This window comes from Phalacrocorax aristotelis, chromosome 8 (assembly GCF_949628215.1).
Source record: "Phalacrocorax aristotelis chromosome 8, bGulAri2.1, whole genome shotgun sequence".
Lineage (NCBI taxonomy): Eukaryota > Metazoa > Chordata > Aves > Suliformes > Phalacrocoracidae > Phalacrocorax > Phalacrocorax aristotelis.
The window spans coordinates 7,137,981-7,164,548 of NC_134283.1; the positions used below are offsets into that span (position 1 = coordinate 7,137,981).

The 26,568-nt window shown below is 39.6% G+C and overlaps 1 protein-coding gene across 3 annotated transcripts in view; it reads right to left on the reverse strand.

The window, feature by feature from the left end:
• Positions 1–26,568, reverse strand: part of WWOX (WW domain containing oxidoreductase) — a 537,265-nt gene that overhangs the window by 185,603 nt on the left and 325,094 nt on the right. The window contains exon 9 of one of the 3 annotated variants that reach the window (XM_075101319.1): positions 1,392–2,573. The exons of the other annotated variants lie outside the window; for them this stretch is intronic. Coding sequence (XP_074957420.1) covers positions 2,436–2,573 — 138 coding nt within the window. The 3' untranslated portion in view covers positions 1,392–2,435. Of the gene's footprint in view, positions 1–1,391; positions 2,574–26,568 lie in introns of those variants that run through there. 3 annotated transcript variants of the gene reach the window in all.

A 26,568-nucleotide genomic window follows, 5' to 3' on the forward strand; every position in this document is an offset into this window, starting at 1 on the left:
TAAACCCCTCCCACAAGACTCTGGATGCTAAAAGTTTATGATTTTTGTAAGGTATTAAAGGCTGGGAGAGATTTTGGGAAAAAATCTCTATTGTTTGCTGATTCTCCGTCTTTTTCTATGGCTTCTGCTGTTGCCATTTGTCAGAGCAAGTATACTAGACTGGTTTGTACTTTGCTCTAACCCTGTATGGGCATTTTTTATGATGAACTGCCACACATGAAATGCATCATTAGAAGAAAAGGGGAACTACTGGATTGAAAGGTGGGTGCAGGACGAAAACGTGCTGAATAACCCTGAAGAATGGCTCAAACAACTACTTTTCCCTAGAATATTTATAAATAAGCATGACTGTCTATATACTATCAATAACACATACCAAAAAGCCAGGTCAGCCTTTTCATTTGTAACATCCTCCTCTTCTTCTTCATCAAGTTCTGGGCTAACAAAGTTTGATTTAAAAAAACTAATGCCCACAGGAATTGCACTCAGCTGCTTTCTTACACCTGCAGCAAAAAGCACAAGGTTTCACTAGGACAGACCCATCCTACAGCTAAATGAGGATGCTAAATCCCATTTCTCTTTACCACATACACCAAATGATTCTGTGCTGCAACCACTGAGTGTACCATACCCAAAATGATGGTTTCAGGCCCCTGGGGCACAGACTCTGGCCTTTATTATTTTATTGGAATGTAGTTTCATTGCTTTAACTACAAAGGAATCAAACGTAACAGTTTAATACAATAATCACCCTGAGGAAGAAATGGAGATTGCAGACCGATGGCAAACTTAACCTGGGGGATCACTTACTTGCTACAGGCCTTTCTTTCTGCATTTGTGTACAGCTCCTGTACACAGACCATTGCAAATGGAAACCCTTTCATACCCTTGTTTCTCTTTTCTTTCAGCAAATGGGGGTTCAGCTGTTACAGGAGACACCACAGCAGCACTCCTTGTTTAAAATGTACTCTCCTGACTGACAAATGCAGCACAGTTTGCATTTTAGCCAAAACAATCAGATGACACTATCAATGCTAGCCCTCCCAGTGGAAAATCCTTTACTTCAATGTTGTTACACTGGGGGTGACTACACACCTCTTGTCCCGTGCCTTTGAACAGAGCTACACCATTGGCACCAGCACGCAGGGCTGGATACAGAGCCATGACCATTCCCCCCAAAAAACTACTATGGGGATGTGGTTAACAGGGGGAGCCCTCAGGTTAACAACGATCATCCTGTTGGCAAAGCCGACAAACAGAAAAACCCATCCCAGAAATACATTTATTTGGGGATTTTGATTTTGTTATTTATCTTCCCATTCTCCTCAGTTAAATCACCTTAGAGTGGATATATCCCAACCTTTTTTATTTTTTTAATTCTTCTTGACATTCTTTAAAGAAAAAAAAAACAAAACCAAAAAATCTTCCAGACAAAAAAGGAAAGAGGAACAGAGAAGGACTCTTCCCTTCTTGAAAGGATTTTAAACCAGTGTTTGAACTGACTTTCAAAAGAGAGGGGCTTTAGTTATCCTCTGATACCAGGTCTCGTTGAACAGTATTCAATACCATTCAGCACCATCTTTTTCTGAAGGCTGTGTCTTGGTTTACTGCCAATGCCCTTGATCAGAGCACAGAAGCATTTACTTAGGAAAATAACATTAAATGGCAGCCCATGGCAACAATAACAGCTCTATCGCCAGAGTACACTCACAGAGGATGCATGGGTGGCTCGATGGCCCTGAACACTTAAGTACATTTTTTTGCTTTCAATTCCCTGTGGTACATTAATTTTTATTGATAGCTTATAGCTATGGCAAGTGGTCTTGGTTTTACTAACTTGCAGGACTGAAGAATATCACTGATGTGGAAAAAAAAACCCAACATAACAACAAGCTACCTGGCCACCAGGCTGTGTGTTTATATTTTAGAACCACAAGCCTTTTTAAATTAGAAGAGCAACTGATCTTCCCTCCCCTACTTTATGTGCTTACTCATTAATTTCTTTTAAAGACGAAAAAACTATAATTTCTCTAATTTAACAGAAGTGTTAGTCGATTTGCTGTGCTGTGCAGACCTGGGTACAAAGTGTAGTGGATTTGGGAAACACACATGTTCTCTTCTTTCACAACCTATTCTCAGTGGGCCAGCTGAGTCCTAAGGAAAATTCTGTAAAGGCACAATGTTACATGGAACTGTAAACCTCAACAAGTTGCAGAGAGAAAGAAAACAAACGTTACTTTATTAAAAAGAAATTTGATAGTGCTTAATGTTGTTTCCTTTTTCCTGCCTGTATCTTTGTACGTATTATAAAGGTGCATCTGTGTCCAGTTCTATGTTAAAAACCTGATCTACTAAAACAGAGCAGAAGAGAAACAACTTGTCAGATCATTCGCATTAAATAACTGATTTGTGACAAAATGATTAGGAAAAAAAGATTATAGCATGCAAGTGCAGGGAGTTGTCACTGTCCAGGTCTGTAATGAAGCGCTTCTAGAGCCCACGCTGGAGGTTATCCCCTGAATTCTGGTGTTAATGGATCGTGCTGAGGTCTGTTTGTTTTTTCCCACTGAAATCTTAGGAGACATTATGTTAATTCAGACCGAATGCAATTTCTGTTATTTCTACATATGCGACATAAAAATGACCTTGCATTGTTACACAGTAACACAGCTGCGTATCGGTGGCAAGAAATCTGGAACATGAGGAAATGGCTGAGTCAAGCCTTTAAAAGTAACACACACATTAGTAATGCTAATGATACTTGAAAAAAAGTGCTTAAAAAAATCAGTGCATTACAAATCTTCCATTACAAAACCCGGAGCTCTTGTAACAGGAATATTCTTTCACGAAACATGAAATTACCTCTGTCTTCCTGTCTGGGTTATATTTTAGTGATCACTGAAACATCACCATATCCTATGATTAACCCTGCACAGGCACAAAAGTAAAGCGTACAGAACAGAGCACAAAATACCCCTCTGCATATACTCTGAGTCTTCGCTCACAGTGCCTACAGTGCATCAGTGAGTCATGTAGACTTTGCAGATGAAATACGCTGCCAGTGCTCATGCCTGCAGGAAACTCATGGCGACTACACCTCAGTACCACACCTACACCATGCACAGGGCACCCAGTGAACATACTTCAGCCCACCCCCGAAGACGTTGCTGAGCAAACCAGGAGGAAGGAATGCTGACTGAATGAACGTGCCTTTTCCTCTGTTTTTCCTATAGCCAAACCATTCAGCTAGTGCTATTAGTAGACTTACTTTAACATTACTGCCTTTTGAAGGGTACTTGCCTTTGGAGGAAACAATAGAGCACCGAGTCTTGCCTCCAAAAGTGTCAAGAATCACTGCTGAACCATATGGATCCATAGCACATTCACCAGTACAGCCCAGCTGAGTTAACTGCTAGTAGCAGCCATCCCAGCGGCTCCAAAAGCCCTGAAATATGTAGATGACTGTTGCAGAGATTCGCTTCCTGAGCTGTGGTCTCAGCGTGCCGGTTCTGCAGGACAGACGTCTCTTAACAAGTCTTTGCATAGTTGCCTGCACAGCAGACACTCGTCCTAAGGGGTCTTTGGACACTACGTTATACAATGAAATACCCCTGGTCATGATTGTATCTAAAAGACAGAAAGTAAAACTAGCACTAAAAATGGGGCTTATCTTCACTCCTGAAAAACAATGGGATTTTGGATCAGATTGTTAATGATAAGGCTGATAAAAATTATTTCACAAACATTGTCTTTCCCAATTAAAAAATGATTACACGGTGTGACACAGCAATTACCTAAGCTACCCTCCATTTTACGGCATCCACGGTGAGCAGCCCTTGAAAGGAACCTCACGTCCACACACGCTCTGGACACACCGCTACAGCACGGGATCACGCTGGGTCCAACTGCAGGAGACTGCTACGGTAAAGGCTTTTTAGAAAATGAGAGATATAACCTCCTTTAATTTAATAATGCATCTAATTTTCATTTGTATACTCTCATCTTTGTTTTGCCTTTTTTCGACATTTGAATACTCTGAAAGGAGGCAATGTAACCCGACTAATCAGCATTTTCAGAGATGAATCTGATCTCCAGGAGGTCTTTGGGAAAAATGATTGAGGCACATGGTTATTCTAGTTCTGATTAGGAATCTGCAATCGAAGCTTATGTTTACATAAAGAAACTTAAATATTATCAACAGCATTTAGCACTGCAAAATTGGTACTAATGATAAAAATGAAGTACTAGTGAATCACATTTTAAATTTTTAATATTTAAAACAACAACAACAAATCTTTTCCCTTTAACCACAAGAGCTATGACTTCCTGATGAAAATCCCAAAGGTATTTTCTTCTTCTCTGCAAGGCACATCTCCCTCTAATTAATTAGGGTGAGGGACTGAGGCAAAGTGAAAGGATAAAGCAGAACCTGACTGCTTTCTGCAGCTCTCGCTGTTCTTCATAAACTGCAGAGAGAAATTTCCCCTTAAAGCTATTTTGCTACGATTTTACCACCTGTTTACAAACTAGGGTCCCAGCCCTTCATTCAGTGAAGTCTGTCAACAGTGACTGAACATAGGTCAGCTCCATACTGGCCAAACCCACTTGTTTTGGCACAGTGGAAAGGCTCAGAATGACTGTCCTGAGAACGAGCTCAGGACGTATCTTTTACTGCCTGGACTGAAGCAAAATATCGATTAGGACTATTCTAATATGCTTCCTAAGTTAATGTTTGTTTTCCTTTCTTTTCCTTCAAGGCTTCCCAGTAGCTGGATTTTAGAAGCAGCTTACCAGCTCTGAGAATGTTCAGGTCTGTATGTGAGTCTTCCTATTCGTATGTGAGGAGAAATAGATTTTAACTGAATTGGGAAACATCTTTTATAGCAGCGAGAGATGAAGAGGGAAGAGGGAGATTGTTCTCCAATCACATAAAAAGATCTCGGCAAATCCTTCTGCTATACCTAGATTGAATAAGAGATACAGCAGATATTTTGTCTTTTGTTTCCTGGTTTTTTGACTTGCTACAGCAGTGTGGAAGTGGTACCACAAACACCACTGAATTGCTACAAATTTTATTGTCTGCCAGATTCACAAACTGAAATCAATCCTCATTGTAGCAATACCAGTTTTGCCAAAGTTTCTGCAAAGTAGACACAACAAAATATAGTAGCCTTTTGGGTTACTTCTGATTAAATTCATATCATTTGTCTTGAAATAAAAGTGTTTTTTTTCTGACTGCAACATATAATTTTAGTCAGCTAACACTAAATTAGACACCCACTCAGATTTATTATGATAAGAACATTCAGTAAGCTAATTTCAAGATGATGACTCCTATAAATTCTTATAATTTATTATTTAGTACTTTGGTTTTTAATCATTAAGTACGTGAAGACTTTGTAGGTCAAACCTGTATTAATGAAGACAGTAATCTATTTTTCAAACTCTCTGCTCCTCACCCACCTTTCAAATTGTAAATTAACAGAAATATCTTTAAACATATGTAGAAGAACAAAGGGAAAAATTGGGAGTGTTTGCAGCACCATTTAGCTAACCGTTCCTGAGACCCTGTCTATTAAATCCATTTCCTCACAATTTTTGCAACTCTTACCAAAGGGAATGCCGAAATCAAACAAAACAAAAGATAGTCCTTAAATGAGCCATTTTAATAATCAGAACAGCAAAAATGAATTGAAATTATGCAAACATAAGCATTAAAGTTTTCATTAGATTGTTACATTAGCACAAATGGGGTCATTTAGAAGAACTTTCTCTTGCTGGCCACAGGTTTCTGAAACTTAAATATTAACCATATGAATTTTTTAAGAGGCAAGTAAAGATGTCAGAGCAGAACTTCTCTCTCACCCAAGCCCATCGCGGGAGTACACACTGCCCAACGACTCTTTTATCCGGGCGGTACTGGAGGGAGCTCTGCTGCCGTACTGGCCTCCGACTACTTGAAATTACCATTCTGATTTTACGCATGCTGGTCCTCAGCACATATTGACCTTTTACTTATTATGCTACATCTGTTTGTTTTTACATCTAATGTTTCATTGTCCTCCATTCTCTGGTGCTTTTATCCCCCGTGGGACATTTAATCCTTAGAACAACACTGGACATTCTTTTCAGGAATGCAGCGGGACTGAAAATCTAAATATATCACACACAGTACAGCATATGAAACTATTCAAGAATGCTGTAAATCAGTTGAAATGTATTTTTAGGAAGAACTCCTACAACGATTGCAGATCTCACGCGCGTGCATTTATCTTTTGTCCGCTGTTGCAAACTTAGTGACTCATTTGTTACCGGGCATAATAGTTGTGTCATTTCTTCGTGCAATTAATAAAGCTTTGTGTCATGTGTACCTAGTAAATGAAATTCACAACAGGAAACAAAGCACCGCAAACAAAATGCACTTGCTAGAGCTGAACCAGGTTACCAGTGGTTCACTGGTCTTTTCCTCTTGTAACCTTCCAACACAGGAACAAATATTTCTGGAAAATATTTAGTATTGCGTATGTATGAAAAAACAACATTGCAAAAATTTTTATTCGGCCTGTGGAAAGACTCCTCAACTGTCAAAAATATATTTGTTTTGGTAGAAATCTTGTGAAAAAGAGCCTGACCTTCACTCCAATGCATGAAAAAGAACATGGAACAATTCCAAAACAGGAATAAAGGATTTAAAAATGTGAATCCTTTAAGCACTGGCTGATTTAGCCATAGAATAAACCACTGGCAATCACCATATTATAACTATGACTAGACCAACAGACATTTCCTTGGTCCTCCATTATTTCCAAAATTACAAGCTCTGCAAAAAAGATAGTGCCTCGGGAGTGGTTTGGCGGGTCACAGGGGACAGGAACGAAGGGTGGAAAACAAGGAAGGAACTGGGCTCACTTGTGGCCAGGAAAAGAAAGGAATGGAAAACCACAAGTCAGCATCTCTGTAAGTGTCCTAGAACCAAGAAGTGTAAATAAGCCGCAGTCCAAATGGAGGTGAGGCAATGGCAGTGGTCACGTCCAGCGGATGGAAACAAGGTCTAGGAGAAACAGAGCTAGTTCAAGGACTGAATTTCTAAGTTGTTAACAATTTCATGTTCAAGAAAGCATCAGGAAAACATGTAAGAAAGCACATGTTAGTGCAGTGCTGTCCTTGAACGTGTGCACCCTACCTCCCTGCTGGGTTTATAAGCATAAGTGGAATGCACTGCAGCAAGGGCAGAGGCTTCTGAGCCAGACCGGGTCCACCACCCATCTCAGGGTGCATACGCACCAGGGGCACTCATCCACACAGCCAGCCTGGAGGAAACCTCAGTTAACTTTCTGCCTCCCAAAGTGCCAATGCAGGAATCACCATAGGCACAAGAACTTCAGAAAACTCCAAACTGAGCGCACCGAATGTCTTCAGATCTCACTGAAGGGAAACCAAATGACAGAGAAGTCAACTAGCACGAACAGACAGATTTTGAACATTACCAGATTTTGCATGGGAATGGCACTATGTGTGAGTAGAGATAATTTCAAGGTCTCTAACCTCCAGCACTGATGTATGAAGAAAGCCAAGTGCATTAGCCAGAGCAATCTGGGCCATGGTGTGAGACGGGAAAATAAACCAGACGTACGTTCCCACACAGTGCGCTGCTGCTGGGAGATCCAGTTCCTGCCCTAATCCTTCCTGAGACAATGCACAATGTGCCCCTGAGGTCATCCATATAAGACCATGTAAAATTAAAATTTACCAACAAGGTGTTAAAAAACATTAGGGTTTTCCTAATTTGGACACTAATACTTTGCACTAGGTGTGTTCCCCCCTTTCTACGTTTCCTATCACAACTAAGAGCAAAACTAACATAACCTTCACTTCCAAATTGTTAGCAAGCTTTTTACCAGTACATTGGTGTAGGTGGCTAAAGTGATGCCAATGGACTTTGGGGTTATCATTCAAATCAACCTCTATTTTAAGAAGCATGTGTGGGAATCTACACACTCAGGAATGCTCTGAGGGCCTCTGCTTTGTCTTTGTCCTAGGTTTCCAGGCTAGGCACTCATGAGACAAGGAGAGAAAAACTTGCAGTAAACAACATTCATCTGCACCCTCGAGTGGAGGGATCACTTCCAGAGACCGAGCAGGCAGCTCCCTTGCAAAAGCCATTTTATTCTTGGCTTCTGCTACTGGAAGGATACACAACATGAGGTTTTTAATGATGCCCTAATACTCCAAAATCCAGGCTTTGAGATGATGGAGGCCAACTTCTTTTGTTTTCACTGAGAACAAAACTGCTTACAGCACAGCTGATTTTGGTCCGCAGACCCTTGCCTGATGGGGTCTAGACCAAAATCAACAAATCTTTTTACAAAGGCCACTGCACAGCTGTGAAATGATAACTTTCAAGGCACTGCAGATTTGGGTCATATTTGACCTAATGCTCTAGAAGTGAAAGTCTCCTTAATCCCATTACTAATGCTCTGACTCATCTAGCTCCTGACTGTAAAAATGTCTGCTAAATTCCTTAGGAAGTTATGTTTTAATCTGAGAATATTAATTACATTTAAAATTATGACTCCCCCATGATTTATAACCCCACAGAAACTATTGCATTTCCATACGTGGTTTTGCCATTTTCACTTCTATATACCTATCATTTTCCATTGTTTATTTTCCTTGATTGATGGTAGGGCTTTGGAGGTTTCCCATTATGAGCTTTATAATTATCACTGGTAACAGAGAAGGTCTTCCTATTATATTCAGTGAGACTGCCCAAATTATTCATTGTAGACCATTGGTACAGGACCACAAGAAAATAAGAATTTATTTCCAGTCTCAGGCATATGCTAGATAAGAGGATGTATTTATTTCTCCATGTTTCAAAAGGATTAAGGTTTGAAAAAATAAATATCACTTAGCTTGTCAGCATGCAGAACATTATGGTGCTGAGTTAAAAGTCCCTTTTCCTGAGTTAAGTACGACAAATCTAAAAACGGGAGGGAGGAAATCTCAACAATATCCTTACTCAGCTAAATAAATTAATACTATATATTTTAGCTGTTAAGCAGGTTTACAGAACAGACTGCACAAACCTGTATCTTGGCTTTAACAGTATAATGTGCTTATTTAGAGAAATGCTACAAAATTCCAAAAGCCCTTGACCCTTGGCTATTCCAAGAGCTCACTGAATACATCATCTGGGTTTTGCTTAATTACACATAATTAGGAAATGTAATTATGCTTTCAGTGTTACTCTGCCATTAGGAAAGTAGTGGACAGCAATAACATTACTAGGATACAATTCTTGAAACAAACAAAAAAATACAGTCGATCTATATAAACAGACAAAATATAGAAAGACTAGTAAACTTTAACATTATAAAAAATAAGCATTTTGCTCTTCGTAATAGAAGAATACGTGTTTTAAAGGCATTTTGCCAGTCTTTTTGTTCAGAGGATCATTTAATGATACGCTCATTTGCATCAACAATTTAAGCATCACCAAATTATTTTTTCTCAATTACTTTGATATGCTAACTTTCTAACATATTTATGTCTTTCTATCATTATTTCACATTCTAAACTTCATCCAGGCCACAGATTAGTAAATTACTTTAATTACGTCATCTCTAAGAATTAAAACATTTTCTTCATGTGTTCTTCCCTATGCAAGTGGTGCTTGCACACCACGATTAGGAATGCTGTCTGAAATAAACTCATTCCCAAAGCAAAATTTACATGGCTTGGAACGTGGGAAGGCAGCTATTTCACGCCTTGATGACTGCCCACCAAAGAAAACAGAAAGTAGATGAATGCAAGTTGACAAAACAGATATAAGGGAAAGAGATCTGATCTTCTAGTACATCACATTTCTGCTTCTTTTGTTTATCATGCTTTAACTGCCTATTATAGCAACTAGCTATAATAAAATAATACACTCCATTAAATATATTCGTTACTTGTAATGTTTGCTCAGTGCTGAGATATATTTCACCAAAGTATATTTTCGTAATACAGCATTTAGTCTTTCATTGGGCTTTGCCCTCCAAAACTTCACGGTAAAGACAACTGCGAGGTCAGCTGTATTCGGTCCTGAGGCAGAATGTATACGCTGCTTTTGTGCAGGCCTCGGGAGAGTTTCGTTTTTGGTGCATACCCTCTGCATCCCCCCCGTTTGCTGTGGATACCCCTTCTCCTCATCCCCACTTGGGGGTCAGGCTGAGATCGTTATATACTAGCAGGAACAGGGGTGGTTTAGTTGTGAGGCAGAGGGCTGTATCCTTAGACTACACTCTCAATCTGCCAGGGAACGGTTTTCGCCATGATGACAGCTTTCCAAACCCAGCTCCATCTCGCAGGTCAAACACGGGCAGAAGTGACGCTCACAAATGCAGCCTCCAGCCGTTTGGAGGGGGCAGAAACCTGTGGCACAGAGGATGTCATGAGCCACTGGGGGATAACTGGGGTCGCCCCTTAAGTAACAGCAGGATGTGAGACCTGAGGCTCGCTGTGCCATCCCTCTGCACACCCAAAGCAGGCCTGTAGCCAGAGTACTTTGGTGGAAGAGCACAGAAAGATGTCGCTCGGGGTGCATGCCATATATTGCCAGCACCTTGGGGCACCCCGCACCTCCTGCCACTGGTGCTTGGTACTGGCACCAGAGGCACAGTCACCTTGGGAGACTGAAGGTGAAACTCCTGATAAGGGCAGCAAAATTTTTTAGACATTTTTGCTTTAACCTCAAGAGCATCTGAAAATAGTAATAATTTTGTAGAAGCATTTCAATTGCCATCAACAGTCTGTTTCTATGCAGGATAAGGTCTTAAATAGTACAGAGGTACACTGATTTTTGGTTTCTTTAAGAATCTAACACTTCACAAACGATATATATAAACCTTTGGTTTATGATATTAAAACACTTAACAGTGGCTATACCTTAAATATCACAGGCAGTTTGCATTGGATATACTCTCATCTTTTCCTTGAAGTGTTTAGCTCTGCTGCCGTGCACTCTTAAAGTAACTGCAAGCGCTAAGGAGGCGTGTGAAATAACGTACTCTGTATATGGTGCCTATCAGTTTATCAAGCTTTCAGAGCCCTTTTGAAATATGCAGTAAGCAAGCATCACATACTACATTTATAAAATAAATGTAATATACACTAGATGTAATCTAGACTATTTTTATCTGCATTATATATCTTGCTATCTAATATAAACTACTTACATGTTATCAGATATAATTACTGAATATATTTACTATTTGGAAAAGAGTGTAGCAAAAGATATAGAATTAAGATAAAATGCAAGGGAATGCAAGTAATTCATTACTTTAATTAAGAACCTTATTTTAATATCAGAATAACATCATCATAGCTTCTTGAAGCAATTAATCAGCCAAACATACTGACAAGAATCCTTAAATCCATTTTTACCAACAGCAATATTTTGACAAGTGTATTTTTAAAAGCACAGCATACATACTATAATTAGTTGTGATAAATTTATTTACAAACGGCACTTTTTTTGGCATTATACCTTCTTAATGAAAACAGTTCTCATGATGCTACTTAACCATGACCATTTATTACAAAGACAACAGACAGCAAGAGAACGCTTTAAATAAAAACATAAATCTACACTGAAAATTTTGAACACACTTCAAGTGACAAAATAACATTGGTGGCAAAAGCATGAATAACCCCCCCTGGCTCAGTGGAAGGGACGAGTCAGGAAGGCAGGGGAGAAGGGAGGGGGGAAATATTTAAAACCGCAGAGATGCACTTAACAGTGATCTGTTTCTTGAATTTTCATAGCAGGACATCTGAGTGCTTCCAAACATGCCCTAATAAAAAGCCAGATTCAAGAAATATGTTTATAAGCAATTCCAAATGTTTCTTGAGATCCCAAGCGAAGGACATATGAATCATATTAGCTGACCATTTAGGACAAGAAGAAAAAAAAAAAACCACATGAAGAAACTTCTGCAAATTGGATATTTTTTAATCTGCCACTATGATTTTATCTGAAGATCCCTAGTGAACAAATTACGCAGAGAACCTCTTCAGCACTTAGGTAAAAAATGCTTTTCAGAATCTCTGAGAGCTCTCTGTTGAAGAACCAGCACTTTCACAAATCTTTTCCAGTCTATAGTATTGCACTGGAATTTGTGGTCGTACACGGCGGTTTGAAGCCCTACATACAGGCTTTCTCTGGACTGCCTGGACACAACATCTGCGCTTTTGGTGGCAACGACTAAGCGAAAGAAAGAGCAAGCCACAGAGCCTCAACTGGGGAGGGAAGTCTCTCTTTTTCTATATATTAAAATATATAAAAATACGTATGTATAAATAAATACATAAGAATATATTTTCAATATATGTAAATTAAATACTCCGAAAGCAAAGCCTTAGAACCAACAGCATTCAGGATCTGATTAAAAGGGGTGTGAAAACAAAGAAGCCATCGAAGAAAACATATAATTCATTTCCCCACCATACTCCAACTCTGTACACTGGATGAGCTTTTAGACTTTAACAGACTGTACAACAAGATGTTTGGGTTTTAGTCTGCAAGGCCGCTCCACTGATACTGCCACACTTGGTTTTATATTGGGTCCTATATTTTTCTTCTAAAAAGTTCCTATAAATAATAAAAGTGAAACCACTTCTAGTTTACGGAAGGATTGTTCTAAGTACAAAGCGTTGCCTGCTACTCACTCAGCGGAGCTCTATTAAAACCCCACAATTTGGCTTCAGAAATAAGAGGAGAAAAACCTTGTTGCACCTCAGAAGTGCGCAAGCTTTGAGCTGTGTCAAAGACCTTTGAACAAGCTTTATAAATGACATCCATATTTGTCCATTTTTGACTTAAATTGCTTTTGGTTCAACTGCATGCAGCACTGAATTGCCTCGATGCAATGTCATATGGAGTGACATAAAACACAGAAGAAAGCAAGTTGCTGGCTCGGATTAGGAAATAAAGGAGTCACGGCCCTCGTTCACTTCAGTAAATGTTGGAGGAAATGAAAATGAAACTTCTGTTAAGAGGTAATCTCTTCGAAGCTTGATAAGAGCAGGTGACATTTCATGTCTCAAGTTTTTCATGTTATATTTAGCAGGTACAATGAAACAATTTACATACAGTCCAAGATTGCTCGTGTTCCTTTACTCTTTGTCAGAGTAAAGAGACACAGTCTGCAATTCATTAGGATCTTATTGTGCCACCTGAGGTTTAAATTCAGCTTTACCCCTGAGCAAGGAATCTCCCTCACCGTAGCAAAGGCAAACGTGAATCACAGCATTTGGGAGGGATGTTTTCATCTGCCCGAATCATCTTCCTATAAGTGGCACAAGCATCTATTTAAGCTTGTAAATACATATTTTATACATTTAAATGCCATGTTAGTTGCTTAAATACAAAACTGGGCACCCAACTTTGAGTTCCCAGCTTTGAAACTGAGCTTTTTATTAGCAATCCTCTTTTATCATTGATTTTGACAATTGCCCTCATATAACTCCAGGAACATTTGCACACGCATCGCCCCCTGCGATTTCCTCACCCTCTAGGTATTAGCCTCCTCTGCCCTCCCTATGGCTCCTGTTTCAGCCTCTCACCCCCTGGACTCCCGCAGGCCACCAGCATGGGCAAACAAGCATTTGTGCAGCCGTACCTCTCCCAGCAGAGTATTTTGAGTAAAGTAATGCAGTCGCATCCCAAAGTGCTGTCTCTCGGACTGTCCAGAACGCATCACAGTGCACAAGTACTTGCAGAATTCATCATTTCATGGAGGTATTTCACTTGTGTCCGTGCTGCTGTTGCACCCAAACTCAACCCTGTACCAGCTACCAGGAAAACCTTTCTGAATTATTCTCCCTTCACCCCTAAACCACGTCTCCCACTACATCACAGATATATAAATGTTGTGGACAATTTATTCTGAGATGCATAACATTTGCAAGTGCAACAGCTAATTTATATGGCATCCATCTTCCCATGTGTCCTGTGAAAAACCTAGATGTTCAAAATTCCCACAGTACACCTGAAATGGTAGCATAGTTTTCTGCAGGTATTTTCATGACATCAGGCAAGAATGTCTCAAATGAATCTGAGACTGAGCGACCTATTAAGAGCACTTGTAATTTGGATGCTGACTGTTTGCATAGATCTAGTTGCAGTAGTTCACATCTTTCATGCTTTATGCAAATAAAAATAACTCAAGGGTTTATTTATTGAAATAGACGTAGCACCCAGAATCTAGGCATTTTTTTAAAGCATCAATGTCTTGTTATACACAGAAGAATATATTTCCATGAACTCCTGGAAGGTTTTATGCTCTTTAATAATCAACAAAATATTCAAATATTCAATTTGTCATTAATTTTGCTGTTGAAAAATCCTTTCAGAATAACATTTAAGTACTTTACATAGAATGCATATTAAAGACAGATCTAGCTAATAATTTAAAAGAAGTTTATCACATGCATTCTTTTACAGATAACCTCAATTTCTCTCTTCTCAAGACTGGGATAGGTAGGTGAGGTCAAGCCCTACAAAAAGAGAGGGAGCCAGGTTGGGGTCACATATGTTAGAAAGTACAGAGGCCGAGTCCTGTAAATGACACGAAGGAGTGCAAAACTAGAACGCTGACCTCTTCCTCATTACCGTGCAGTGCAGTAGCATTTCAGGAAGAAGACGTATTTAAACCAGTCAGATTACAATATTTTCATTAGAACAGCTCAGCTCACTTTTTTTTTTCTGGGAGTAGGAAGTCAGAATTTGGAATCTTTCTAGTATTTCAGTGTGCATTTTTCAAATCAGCCGAAGTACGAATTCATACAGGTTTCATTATGAGCGGTGTATCTAGCAGTTTTCAGTTGCTCTGGGAAGTTTCCCCTCCGCTTCCTACAAAGCAGATACGAGGCTAACAGGAGAACGAGGACATCATTAATTCCCAGTGCAAGGGCCTACGTCCAGTGCCTCTGAAAGGGTGACCATGAGCTGCACATGATTTTTCAGTAAACACAGATATCGATATTATTACATTATTATAATAGCAAAAGGCTCGTCGAAGGAGATAGAACATTTGTGACAATTTGAGGGAACACAAATGAAAACTGATGTTCATATGTTGGCAGTTTCTTTTTGGTAGTTTTAATACTGTTATGCTAATACTAAAATAGACAGCCTGTCTTTACTTCAGTCAAGACTGATACCTGTAAGGAATTCAAGGAGAAAAAAACTAAACGCTATGAGGCAATGTACTGTGCCCATATATATTGCACACAATGAAATACGGATAATTTATTCTGGAGATTAATAAATATCTTCAAAAGAAGGCCTGATTTGCAGGAGTCAGTAAATATCCTTAGTCTGATATTTAAGATGGCAATGTCTTCAACACCTAATAAGAGTTTTATCAAAGAAAAGTATATTAAATTTATGCATTAAATGAATGTCTCAAAGAGACAAGCAGTTCAGATTTGATCACATGTATTTTATTGGAGCCACAGCTTTGCACATCTGCGTATTCAACAGCAGGATTAAGCTAATGCTGTGAATGGAAACCAAATGAACCCGTCGCTTTGGTTCTGTGAAAATGTATGTCTTTTATACTGATATTTTATCTCTAAGACAATGAGTAGCAGTTTTTAGTGATGAAACCCCATCTTTCCCTCCAGATAAATCAGTTGAACTGGTCAAGGGATGGGAGGAGGAGGCAGGCGATGGGGAAGCTGTGCAGCCACCAGACACTGCAGCCCCTTACAAATCTCAAAGCTCTCTGGGTCTCTCTGTGCACTTGGGAAAGGCAGCATGGGGACGTAGCCAGAGTTTTGCTAGAGGAGAGGGGGGTGTGCCCACGCCTGGCACAGGGCTCCCCCCCTCATACACCGACATGCGTTGCCCACATCTTTAACCTCGGGTCTGCAGAGGAAAACACAAAGTGGCTCCGTGCTGACTACAGCAGTTTGAGATTTTTCTTTAACCTGAGCTCTAGCAAAAGGTACTTAATTCAAAGCAGACGTTTCCCAGGTACTGCTCAAGGATCCCACCTCTGAAGTGAGACCTGTGCGAGTGCATGCAAACTGGGAACTAAACAGTGAGGCACATATTTGCGCCTAGAAAAAAAAGAAGTATCAAATGCAGATTTCCTTCTGAAAGCATGACTGCTGCGAGTAAAACATACGTGAAAACTAAGGACAACCGAAGTTCAAAAACTAGTCTCAGCTCAAAAAAAAATTAATTGGATTTTGCATATCCCTAACTGTGCACTCTTTTTTCCCCAGTAGTAAGCATATGGTTGCATTCAGACACGGGACATTTTTGCCCTGGCTATGTCACAGATTTCAGGAATGGCTTTGCATAAGTCGCTTGGCCTTTGTTCAGTTTGAACGCTGCAGAAGCAGCTAGCCTACTGCATTTATTTTTCTCTTTTTGCAGCAGGGAAATACAATACTCAGACTAGCATAATAATTTATGTATCAAGCAGATGTGAAAAAGACAAGATCACAACCTTTACATCCAAATCTTGTTCCACTAATACTACTAACATCCCATCTAACATACTTGCTTCAGTACAGTGATACATTTGTTTGCAATGATTGTTACATTGCTTTTGATTAATAATTAAAGAAAGATGCCTAACCCAGGAGGAAATCTTAAGGAATGACAGAAACATCCATTTATCATGGCAAGGAGGTAAAGTAGTACAGCAGTCCCAAGAGATCAGCCACAGCTCAGATGTTACCTCCAATACATGCTGATGCCATCCTGCACTGTCAAATAAAACTGAACAGCACAATAGAGATATGTGACCAAAACTGTCAGCACCGATAGGTATTGCAGAAATTGCATTAGGAGAATGGATGTACTAAGATTCAATTTTTGGATTGTATAAAGGTTTAATTTGGCGACCTTGTAGGTCTCCTGGTGGAAAGAGGGAGAGATCCCACACTATTTAAAGAAAAAGAAAAGAATAATCCCTTTTCTGGCAATGCATATTCATCCCTCTATTTGTGATCCAGCTGACTGAAGATAAAGACTAGCCTGTGCAACACGATGCCTCTTTGTTTCAGTTATCCCTTCTTCTTGCCTCTAATGACCAGAATCACTGCTTGTGATTCCTCTGCGCTCGTGTGGGGGGAGGAAAGGGAAACTCTCATTTGCAATTTTGTGATAATGACATAATGCCAATAAATCTGTGGGTACCAATGCGTTTCCCTGCACAACGACATCAAAAAAACTTGACAACTAAGTCCACAGGTGAAATGGATGCAAGTTTAATTGCTACTTATTATTACTTTGGAACTTCAGGCATCCTTTCACTTCACTGGAATCATAGCTAACGGGTCTGAAGGTCTCACTAGTGAGGCTACAGGCAGACAGTTTTATCTGCAAAAAGACCAAGGCTACCACCTGCTACTTCCCACGAACAACACGTCTCCTCCAGTTGCCCATCACTGCCTTCCTGCCTTTTCCCATTATCACAGGCAGCCGCCCCCACAGTCTACCAACAGAAAAGTTAGCAATAGGAAATTCTCTAATTCATTTTGGTCTCCTCGGTTAGTGCAAACTTAGTCCGAGCTAGCGCTCCCACCCCAGCCTGCAGTGCGTGGTGGGGTTCAGCCCCTCCAGGAGGGAGCAGGGCAGCCAAGGAGGGAGAGGGGATTGTATTTGCAATCCTGGATCGAGTCTGCCCACCGCCTTCAAGGGCACTGATGTTACAGCGAACAAAACTTTAAACCTTTCTAAACACATTCATCATACGGGTAGGCTGCATTTTCCAATTTGGTGTGATATATGAACCTGGGATTAATCAGCATGCATTGGAAAAAAAACCCCAAAACAAACACATCAAAATTATTTCAACCACCTGCACAATATGTCTTGATTGTCAAAATATATCTCCTGGCTGACAAATGGTAACAAGACTTCACATTAGAAAAAACGTGCTGTTGATGGACTTAAATCGTATTGTCCATTACATACTGCTGTCGCCTTTTTTCACACGACCACTTAAGCAACAAAGCGATAATACAGTGTAGAAGAACCAAATTTATCACACTTCACCACAGCCTCTGCTCTAACGTACGGCATAACAATACAGCAGGCTCAAGTGCAGCTTCCTTCTGAGTGATCTTTTCATACTTTTACTGTACTACTTCTCGTGCTGGTTTTGTCAATGACTTTCAGAGGGAAAAAGATGCTCCCTCTTCCCCTCCGGTTCCACGGACACTTGCACAAGCACAAATGGCAGCACAGCAAATGCACCGGGGAATTAAAAGTCAACACAGGGCTCTGATAGTTCATACATTGTTTTCAACAAGACTGCAGAGGTGAACCTGAAGGTAGCTTTTGGCTTTGGAATCAGAATTTAGGTTATTTATTTATTTGCAATGATAGTGATGGAAGACCTAGAGGACGGCTGCTCATTCCCCTTTACTACGGTCTGTTAGCTCCAAACATAGCAAGCAGCCAGCAGACACACTTTGCCCTCTACAGCAAGCACGGGTAACACTGGTGCGCACAGACCTCTTGAAAAAGAAAGCAGAGTTTGGAAGTAGCCTTTGAAATATATATCATACAGACTGAGCGTCACATAGGACGTGATACTGAGCCCTCATTGACTTCAGAAGTTATTGCAATTTACAGCTATGCAGTGTCAGGTATTCGTTCCCTTTGCGTCCACTAAATGCGTTATTACAGGATAAACTTACGATGCAGTAGCTTCCAATCCTAGTACATTTGTGAAGAACTGCTACTGCTATATCCTTAATAACAACCATCACGGCTGGCTGTAATTATCTGTAGAGACCAAGGAGAAAGATGGCAGAGATGAACGAGGAATGACGACAAATAAAACTCACGGCCGCGGCAAATACCCCACTCTGGTGTTACGCAGGACGGCTAAACAAAAGGCTTGTCAGCATCTAGTCATGTTTCGGTTATTCACTTTTAAAAGTACGATAAAATTATTTTTTAAATTGCTACGAAGGAAACCATGAAACTTCATCTATGATTTTTAGCCTAGGAATATGGTTTTGCAAAATGTCATTAAAAACAAACTGCAGGAATGTAGCCGTCCTGGGATCCCTTCTGTTTAGTGATGTTGGCTAAGTTGTGTTTCTGAGTGGAAAAACACAAGCCCTTTTGGAACAATGTGTTTTAGGAGGAGGTGGAATAGAGGTCAAATTTAAACAAAAAAGAATAAAAAAGCATTAAGAATGCAATTCTGTATTTAAAAGCTTTTGCTTTCCAGTGCAGTTTGCAATTCTGTAGGTTTACTTGATTTTTAATATCTTTATAATCAACAAATTATTAAAACTGGGTACTGTGCAATGCATGTCCTCTTCTCATAACATTTTATAAAAAATCTGCACTTATTTATATTAACAGTGTTGAGTTCATATGACAGAACCTGCCTGGCACTTTACAACTCTTTATTAGCTCCTTGGTTATTAATACGTTCATATTCATGGATATTTTCAACCTTTTATAGACTTATGATATTAATAGAGAACTAGATATAAAGTCTGTAAAGGTAATACTTACATTCTGACTTATAATGGGTAAACCCAAAGCATTTCAAAGTCATTCTCATGTGTCTCATTTTTTCTACGCAACTGCAGCCTATTTATTTAAGTTTATGCAACCTTCCAGGACCCTGACAATGACTAAGCACAATAGGGACAGTTAAGAAGGGCGTAGGTAGAAAATTAACTCTGATTTTGCTTATTTTTGTTGGTTTAAGGCAGAACCTTCACCTTATTTTCATGCTTTCTTATTCCCTACCTCACAATTCAGATAGAATGAAGATATAATAATGTGATAATCGAGTGCCTTCACAGAGCCCACCAGTGCATTACAACTCCAACATGCAGAATGCAAACATCTGCTGGCATCATTAAACCATTTCTATACTCTACATACCAAGACTTGACCCTGTGACCATTTCTACCATTAGATTTGAATGACCTCAGCAAAAGAGCTGAAAGGCCAGAGTATTAATTCACAGAACCACAAGCTCAATTTAAGATTTAATTTGAGATAACTAAGAGCAACTCAAAGTGTATTCAAACTTATAAGTGTGGAATAAAAGATCTTACCCTGTTTTTCAAGTTAAATATAAATTCAATTATTTTTAACAGATTTATTCACAACTTTACAAACAAGGCCAGGGTTCTTTTAGCATACCTCCAGCTTAATATCTGCCAATATGATTCTTCTGTTTAGCAATTTATTTTTTTTTTCTAATTTATGAATGTCTTTCCTACAGGGATTTTTCTGCATTCTGTTTATGTCCCTCAGGGGGAAACTGCTTCATTTATGAGCTATTCCCACCATACAGCTTTGAAATGCTCACTTTTACTCTAACTTAAATTAGCTAAAAGCCTATTTGTTCAATCATGATGATTTTACATCTAAAATCTTAACACGACAATTAAAATATCTGAAAAGTCTACGTTACAGCGCATAACAAATTACACAGTGTTGAAGATCCTCCTTCATCTGGCTCCCTGGCGCGCTTCACAGCGCAGGTTGTGCAGACACATCGTGCAGTACGTATGCGCTCGCTTTATGCACGGTACCATGTCCACAAAACTCTACAAACGACAGAAACCCAGCGAGGCAGGCTAAGCGCGGAGCTGTGTGCCAGGAGCGGTCAGCGTACCTTCACGTCTCCTGCTCTCTGACCCCCGCACATCTCCTGAAGATTCATCCTGATATCCTAATCCTAAATCTGTTCCATTCATCTGCTTTTTTCAGGTTTAAATTACCCTGCTTATTACATCAGGTCTCTCCTGTGTTGGGAAATCGTGGTGCTGAGATTACACATGAATCATTTCCCTGGCCTGGGTGCAGGATAAGCACATTAGTCATGACCGCTGAAGCCATGGGTGACAGCACGGTGCTCGTTCCCGTTGAGACAAAGCGCTGCTCTGGGGAGAAGGCAAGGCAGGCAGGCAGGCACACGATAACGCAACCCTTCCCGCCGAAGAGACCGCTCCCATGTTCGTAGGAGAGACACAAATACCTTCCACTGGCAAAGCTGGTTCAGCTGAGGAGCTCTGGCTGGACTTTCCCCTGCAGAACAGTGCAAGATGAAGATTTCATCCTTCACTGCTTTGCTGCCTGCGTGTCATCCCCGAGTTCGCTATGGAGAAATGCTACATAAACTCTTGGGTCACATCTTTACTTACTTCATGACTAAAAGTAGCTTCAGAAGTTATATAGCTATGTCTACACTGCCCTCAAAGATAATTTTATACCATATTTTAAAGTTACTGTTCTTAGGCCAAGCATTTTCTGGATGAGCAACTGTACAGCCTGGTGAGCCTTGCTTACACCTGAATTTAGTCTAGGACATGACAGAATATAATGCAATGTACATTAAGAAATTTGAAATCACCTCTGGAAAATCAGACATTGTGCTGAAGTGAGAGGAAATTTTCACAAAATTACAATGACCTATTAGTTCTGTGTGAAAATGTTTCCTAAGTGATTAGGACACGATACACGTGGAGTAAAATTACCAAAAAAACACAGCCAAAATCACAGCTCCCGAGTGTTGCCAAGGTGAGTATAGCATCGGTCTGTTTAACACAGACATTCCGTACAGATTGTTCAGACAAAGAGCATCCCCTTGTATGAGCACCATAACCAAGACGTAACGGGTTGGGCGCGCTGCTTGCTTACCTGAGAGGAAAACAAAAACAGGTACGCACATCCATTTAGCACAGTATCATACGTTGCATATCCTACTTCTTCTTTTTCCCTGCCTTCTCCCTTACACCCCTCCCCGGTTTTGAAGAAAAACATTTATCACTTTGCTCCTAGGTACAAAAAGTGACTATGGCTAGGTAGGGCAGGTTAAAATTTTCTTTGGCTCCTCAGCGCATTTGTCATGCAGGCTGTCTGCCTGCCGAAGAAACCTTTTCACCTCGGGCTTATTGTGAAGACATACCCCATGAGAAAGGAATAAGGTGAAAAATGATGATGTCACTAGGTTGTTGCAAGGTTAGCACACCCTTAAATGGAGTAATGGTAAACGAAGCAGCTGCTCAGCTCCCTACATACATGACATTCATCCTCCCATCCTATAAAAGTGCAGGACTCAGTGAGGACTGAGCATGAACTACTTGTTGACATAATTAGTGCTGGCTCAAGGGCTCTTTTTAATAGCCAAGTTGGCTGTATTTTGCAAGCTTTCATTGGCAAAATTCAAGTAAAGTTCAGCCAAGTTCTGTATCTATTTTTTGTGTCTTATGCGTTTCCCAACTTGGAAAAAGAGCCAAAATATTCTGGTAGCTTTTCAGTTTTGTGGTAGTTGGTATTTTAGGGTGGTATTAGCTTTTAAAATATACAAACATTTTTGGGAAGTGTAACACACTAGAAGGGGATAGAGACTATAAACTCACAAGAAAAAATACAGGAATAAGATTAATTAATTAATGAGTCATGGCTTGTTAATATCTCAATAGCACACTTTCTGCACAGAGCACAAGGCTTTGAATCTGTTGTCCCTTGAGTTTTCCTCTATCCAGGCAGAGATGAAATTATCTCAAACAAAAGCAAAGAATCTAAAGAAACCATTTTTCCATCATTTCCTTTCTTCCTTAGTTTCATTAAATGTTGAGTAAATTGTAACCAATTTGACTTTTGCAATTTCATATAATTGTGTTTGGATGGTGGGACGATGAATGTTTATTTGCCTTCTGTGCAAAGTTTGTTCTAGTTTGCCAGAATTTTTTCAATCCAGAACTTTTAGTTGCTCGTAGAAAATAATTTATGCGAGAAGGGTTTTTTTTCCCCCCATTTCTTCACATTACTTCAAGTCTGCTCTACTTTGCAAACAGTTCCTAAATGTCTTGGTAAGCAAAATTAGATAATGTAGCTTCATACTGCAATTTTAATTTAAAGGAAAGGAAATCAGTTAGCTGTGCAATTACACTAACTGTAATGCACATTCTGTTACTGTGCTTGGTGGCAATAATCCACCCTTGGGTCACATTCAATTGTTTCACTTTTATCAGTGACATAATGGGGTATCCTATTCCACACAGTAGTTTGTAATGGTTTTACTAAAACGCGCTTACAACTGTTGCAAATATTAACATGCAGCAGAGAAAAGACCAGGTTTAAATCAGAGATTTTCCTTCTTTATACTTTAAAATACATGTGCATTTTCATGCTGCATTCAAGACACAAACCAAGAGAAACCCAGAAAAACCTTCAAGGTGAAAATCTTTCTAAAAATCCCAGTTTTGCTCCCACTTTTCTGTTGTTATTTTGAAAATCACAACATTAATTATTTTCTTTGTAAGATGTCATTTTCTGCTTTCTTATCCCTGCCACAGATCTGCCCCCAAATGCTGCTGAAGCCTTCTCACTGACTGAAATAAACACTGTCTCAAGCACACGATGTACTGAAACACGGCACAGTTAAAGCAAACCAGCAGAAAAAAACCACTTAATAGAGAGACAGGAATCTCTGTACACTTTAAGTCAAAACACGCTTGTATTAAATATGTATTTGCCCGTGTAAAATATTGTAGATATGTATATAATTCTGTATATATTTTCAGGATCTGCATGAGAAAAGACCAGATTTCAATGTTACGTCAATATTAAGCTCCCCTATAAAAATGTGTGCTTCAGCATCTTCCTTGTCATTAGTAACAGGCAAATACATTATAAGTCTTTGTCTGTTTGATGACCAAAACTATTTTGAAAATAGTCTTTTTCATATTGCATTTAACCAGATTGTCTCATGATTTCTGTAGTGGGTTTGTCTAATGCATTGCAACTGTGAAAATTAAGCAGATGCAGAACTCACACTGTTGTTACGAAACCCTAGAAAATGATGGCGTGTTTTGTGTTTCCCATGCCATCAGTAACACCAAAACACTGACTTCTCAGTTAGAAACAACATATTATTTTCATAAAATACCATAGATTTTCCTCCCCCTACCAAGAATATTATGCACTGACCAAACATAACATACATTCATACTGTCTGATAAGAGAATCACCCAATAAAAATTATATGATAACATTAATGCAGTCATTAACAGCAGACCTTTCCTCTACTAAGACAACGTAACTAAGCAGATGGCATATCTCAAGGAGAATAGCAAATAGCCACATTCTTGAGATAGCATGCAATTTTCTGGCTTGTTTAATAAACTCTGAACTACATTTCAGGCAGGAGTAGACAAATGTACAAGAGAAGAATGTGTGGCTTCATTTTCACAGAATTTTTTTTCTAAGTAACAAGAAAAAAGAATTAAAACAGTTGGTAAATAGAACCAATACCGATTGCTTGAGAAGAACGTTACCCATCCCAAAAAGCATCCCAAAAATCCCTTGAAGTACTATTTAAACTCACTGATGTACAGGTCGCAGTGACCAAACAGATTCCAGCGGGAGGCATATCATACAGGTTGTTTCCTTGTATCCCGCAAGACTTATGTAGTGTTGCATTTGGTGTTCCCTATCAAGAAAAGTAGGATATGACACAAAATCCTCCGGAGAGGTAAAGGCTGCTTTTGTTTTCCCAAGACAATTTAGAAACTCTTGGGGCAGACTTTTCGGATTCTCCCAGCTTTGGGTACACTAATTGTTATGCTGTAAATACAAATTATAATTTTTCACGGTTTGCTTTGTTCTGTTTCTTATATGACTCCGTGCTAGAGTAAATCTCTGCTCCCTTCCTGCAGCTAAGAAGCCAACCACACTAACTTGTAACTGCCTGTTCAAGCCTCGGCAAAAGAGCACAGTTGGCTCTCATACAGTCACCGCAACCTGCAGGGAAACAGGGACCTGCCAGGCAATTTGGCAATCTAAGCAGGACCCATAGAGAAATGTGAAAGAATAATGTGGGTGCGTCCCGGTAAATTCACACACATGCCTATTTTTATTTAAAATGGTTTGTGATGACCAACGTGGCAAATCTCAGTCTTAAGAAACTGGACCATCTGCCTCTTCAACAGCAGTGTCACTTGGAAGACTGAGTTACAGATTAATTAGCTGCACTTTATGCAAAGTAGATTACAACAAATACCTTTTCATACAAATTCAACTGAGGAACTAAATGAAGCCTTTTACATTAATTGTTCACTAATTTTGCCTCATCTTATCTCTGCTGTGTTAAGTACTGCTGCATCCTTCAGATTATTACTTTTAAAAATAATCACAGAATAATTTTGCAGGGGCAATATGGTATGAATGCTGATAAATGGCTGAGAGTAATATGATTTGTGTCATTATTAGAGGCTATATGCATACTATCAGAAGTGCTTTCATGACAAGGAAGGTATTGAAATTCAAAAATGTTTAATAAAATGTAAACCTTATAATCTTCCAGGTATTTATCCTGCTGCTAATTACTTCCAGGGGGCCTGGCACGCATGTAAAAGAGCAATGGATATCAGCAGGGAGCATTTGCTAACTCAAAAAGTTAGAAAGACCACTTTCCCTAGAGTTAAATAGCTGTTAAATCTGTCAACTTAAACCTTAATGCGTAACGTCTAAAATAATCTCTGTTCTCCTAACAGACAGCCTGTATGAGAATTAATGCAGTAGTAATCTGGTAGACAGCAACCGGCAAGAATTTAAGAGATACAAGACCCCAACCAGCTCAGCCTGACCAACTGTTTTGGGAGGTTGTTGCCAAAAATGACCACTTCACAAATGACGACATAATTGTCTCAGAATATCAGTATACTTTTAGCTAAAGTCTCAAGTGATGGAGCTTTGTCTCACTATAAATTTGCTGGGAAATGATTTGTGTAGATATATTTCTGCATGAATACGTGCATCCAGCACTATACACACACACACCTGCAGACACACTCCCAAAGGAGCTTGCTGCTTCAAACACATCGTTCAGATTAGTGGCAGCTCACAGCGTTGCAGTGTTCAAGGTTATTAGTGCCAATGTGTGTTCTTTAAATATAGTACTGAATTTCTTCCCAAAATAAGTATTTTTGCCTTGACCAAATATATCAAGCAATCCTTTTAAACTGTGAGCGCTAAGCCCAAAGCTGCTTGTATCAGTGATGACAGCAGGCCCAGCAGCAGGTTAGCATTCAGCTAACCCAGGCTTTTGGGTTAGGGAGCTCCAGAACAAGTGATGTACAGCTTGGGATGCGCACACACGCGTACATGCATGAGATAAACAGTGCTTATGGGGTCCTAGCAAGAGCTGTTCCCCAAAGGTTGCACTTCAGACCTCTGCAGCATCTAATCTAGACAAATGACCTAGTCAAAAAAAGCAACTGTAAACTAGCTGTGCTTGCTGACAGTGTGCGACTACCAGGGAGAGTGAAACGTGGAGGAGGAAAAGAAGAAAAAAAAGGCAACAACAAAACCAAACCAAAACCAAACCCAGCAGCTAGGGTTTGGGCTGCCTCTCTCACCTGGCTGATACAACCCGTGCAATTAATGTTGACACATGTGAAGTACTGCATATTGGTTTGAAGTAAACAAATACCAGATAAATCAGATTGATTTAGAGCAGAAAGAATTCAAAAATGACCTTGGGATAATGGTAACCTTGTGGTTTTTTTTTT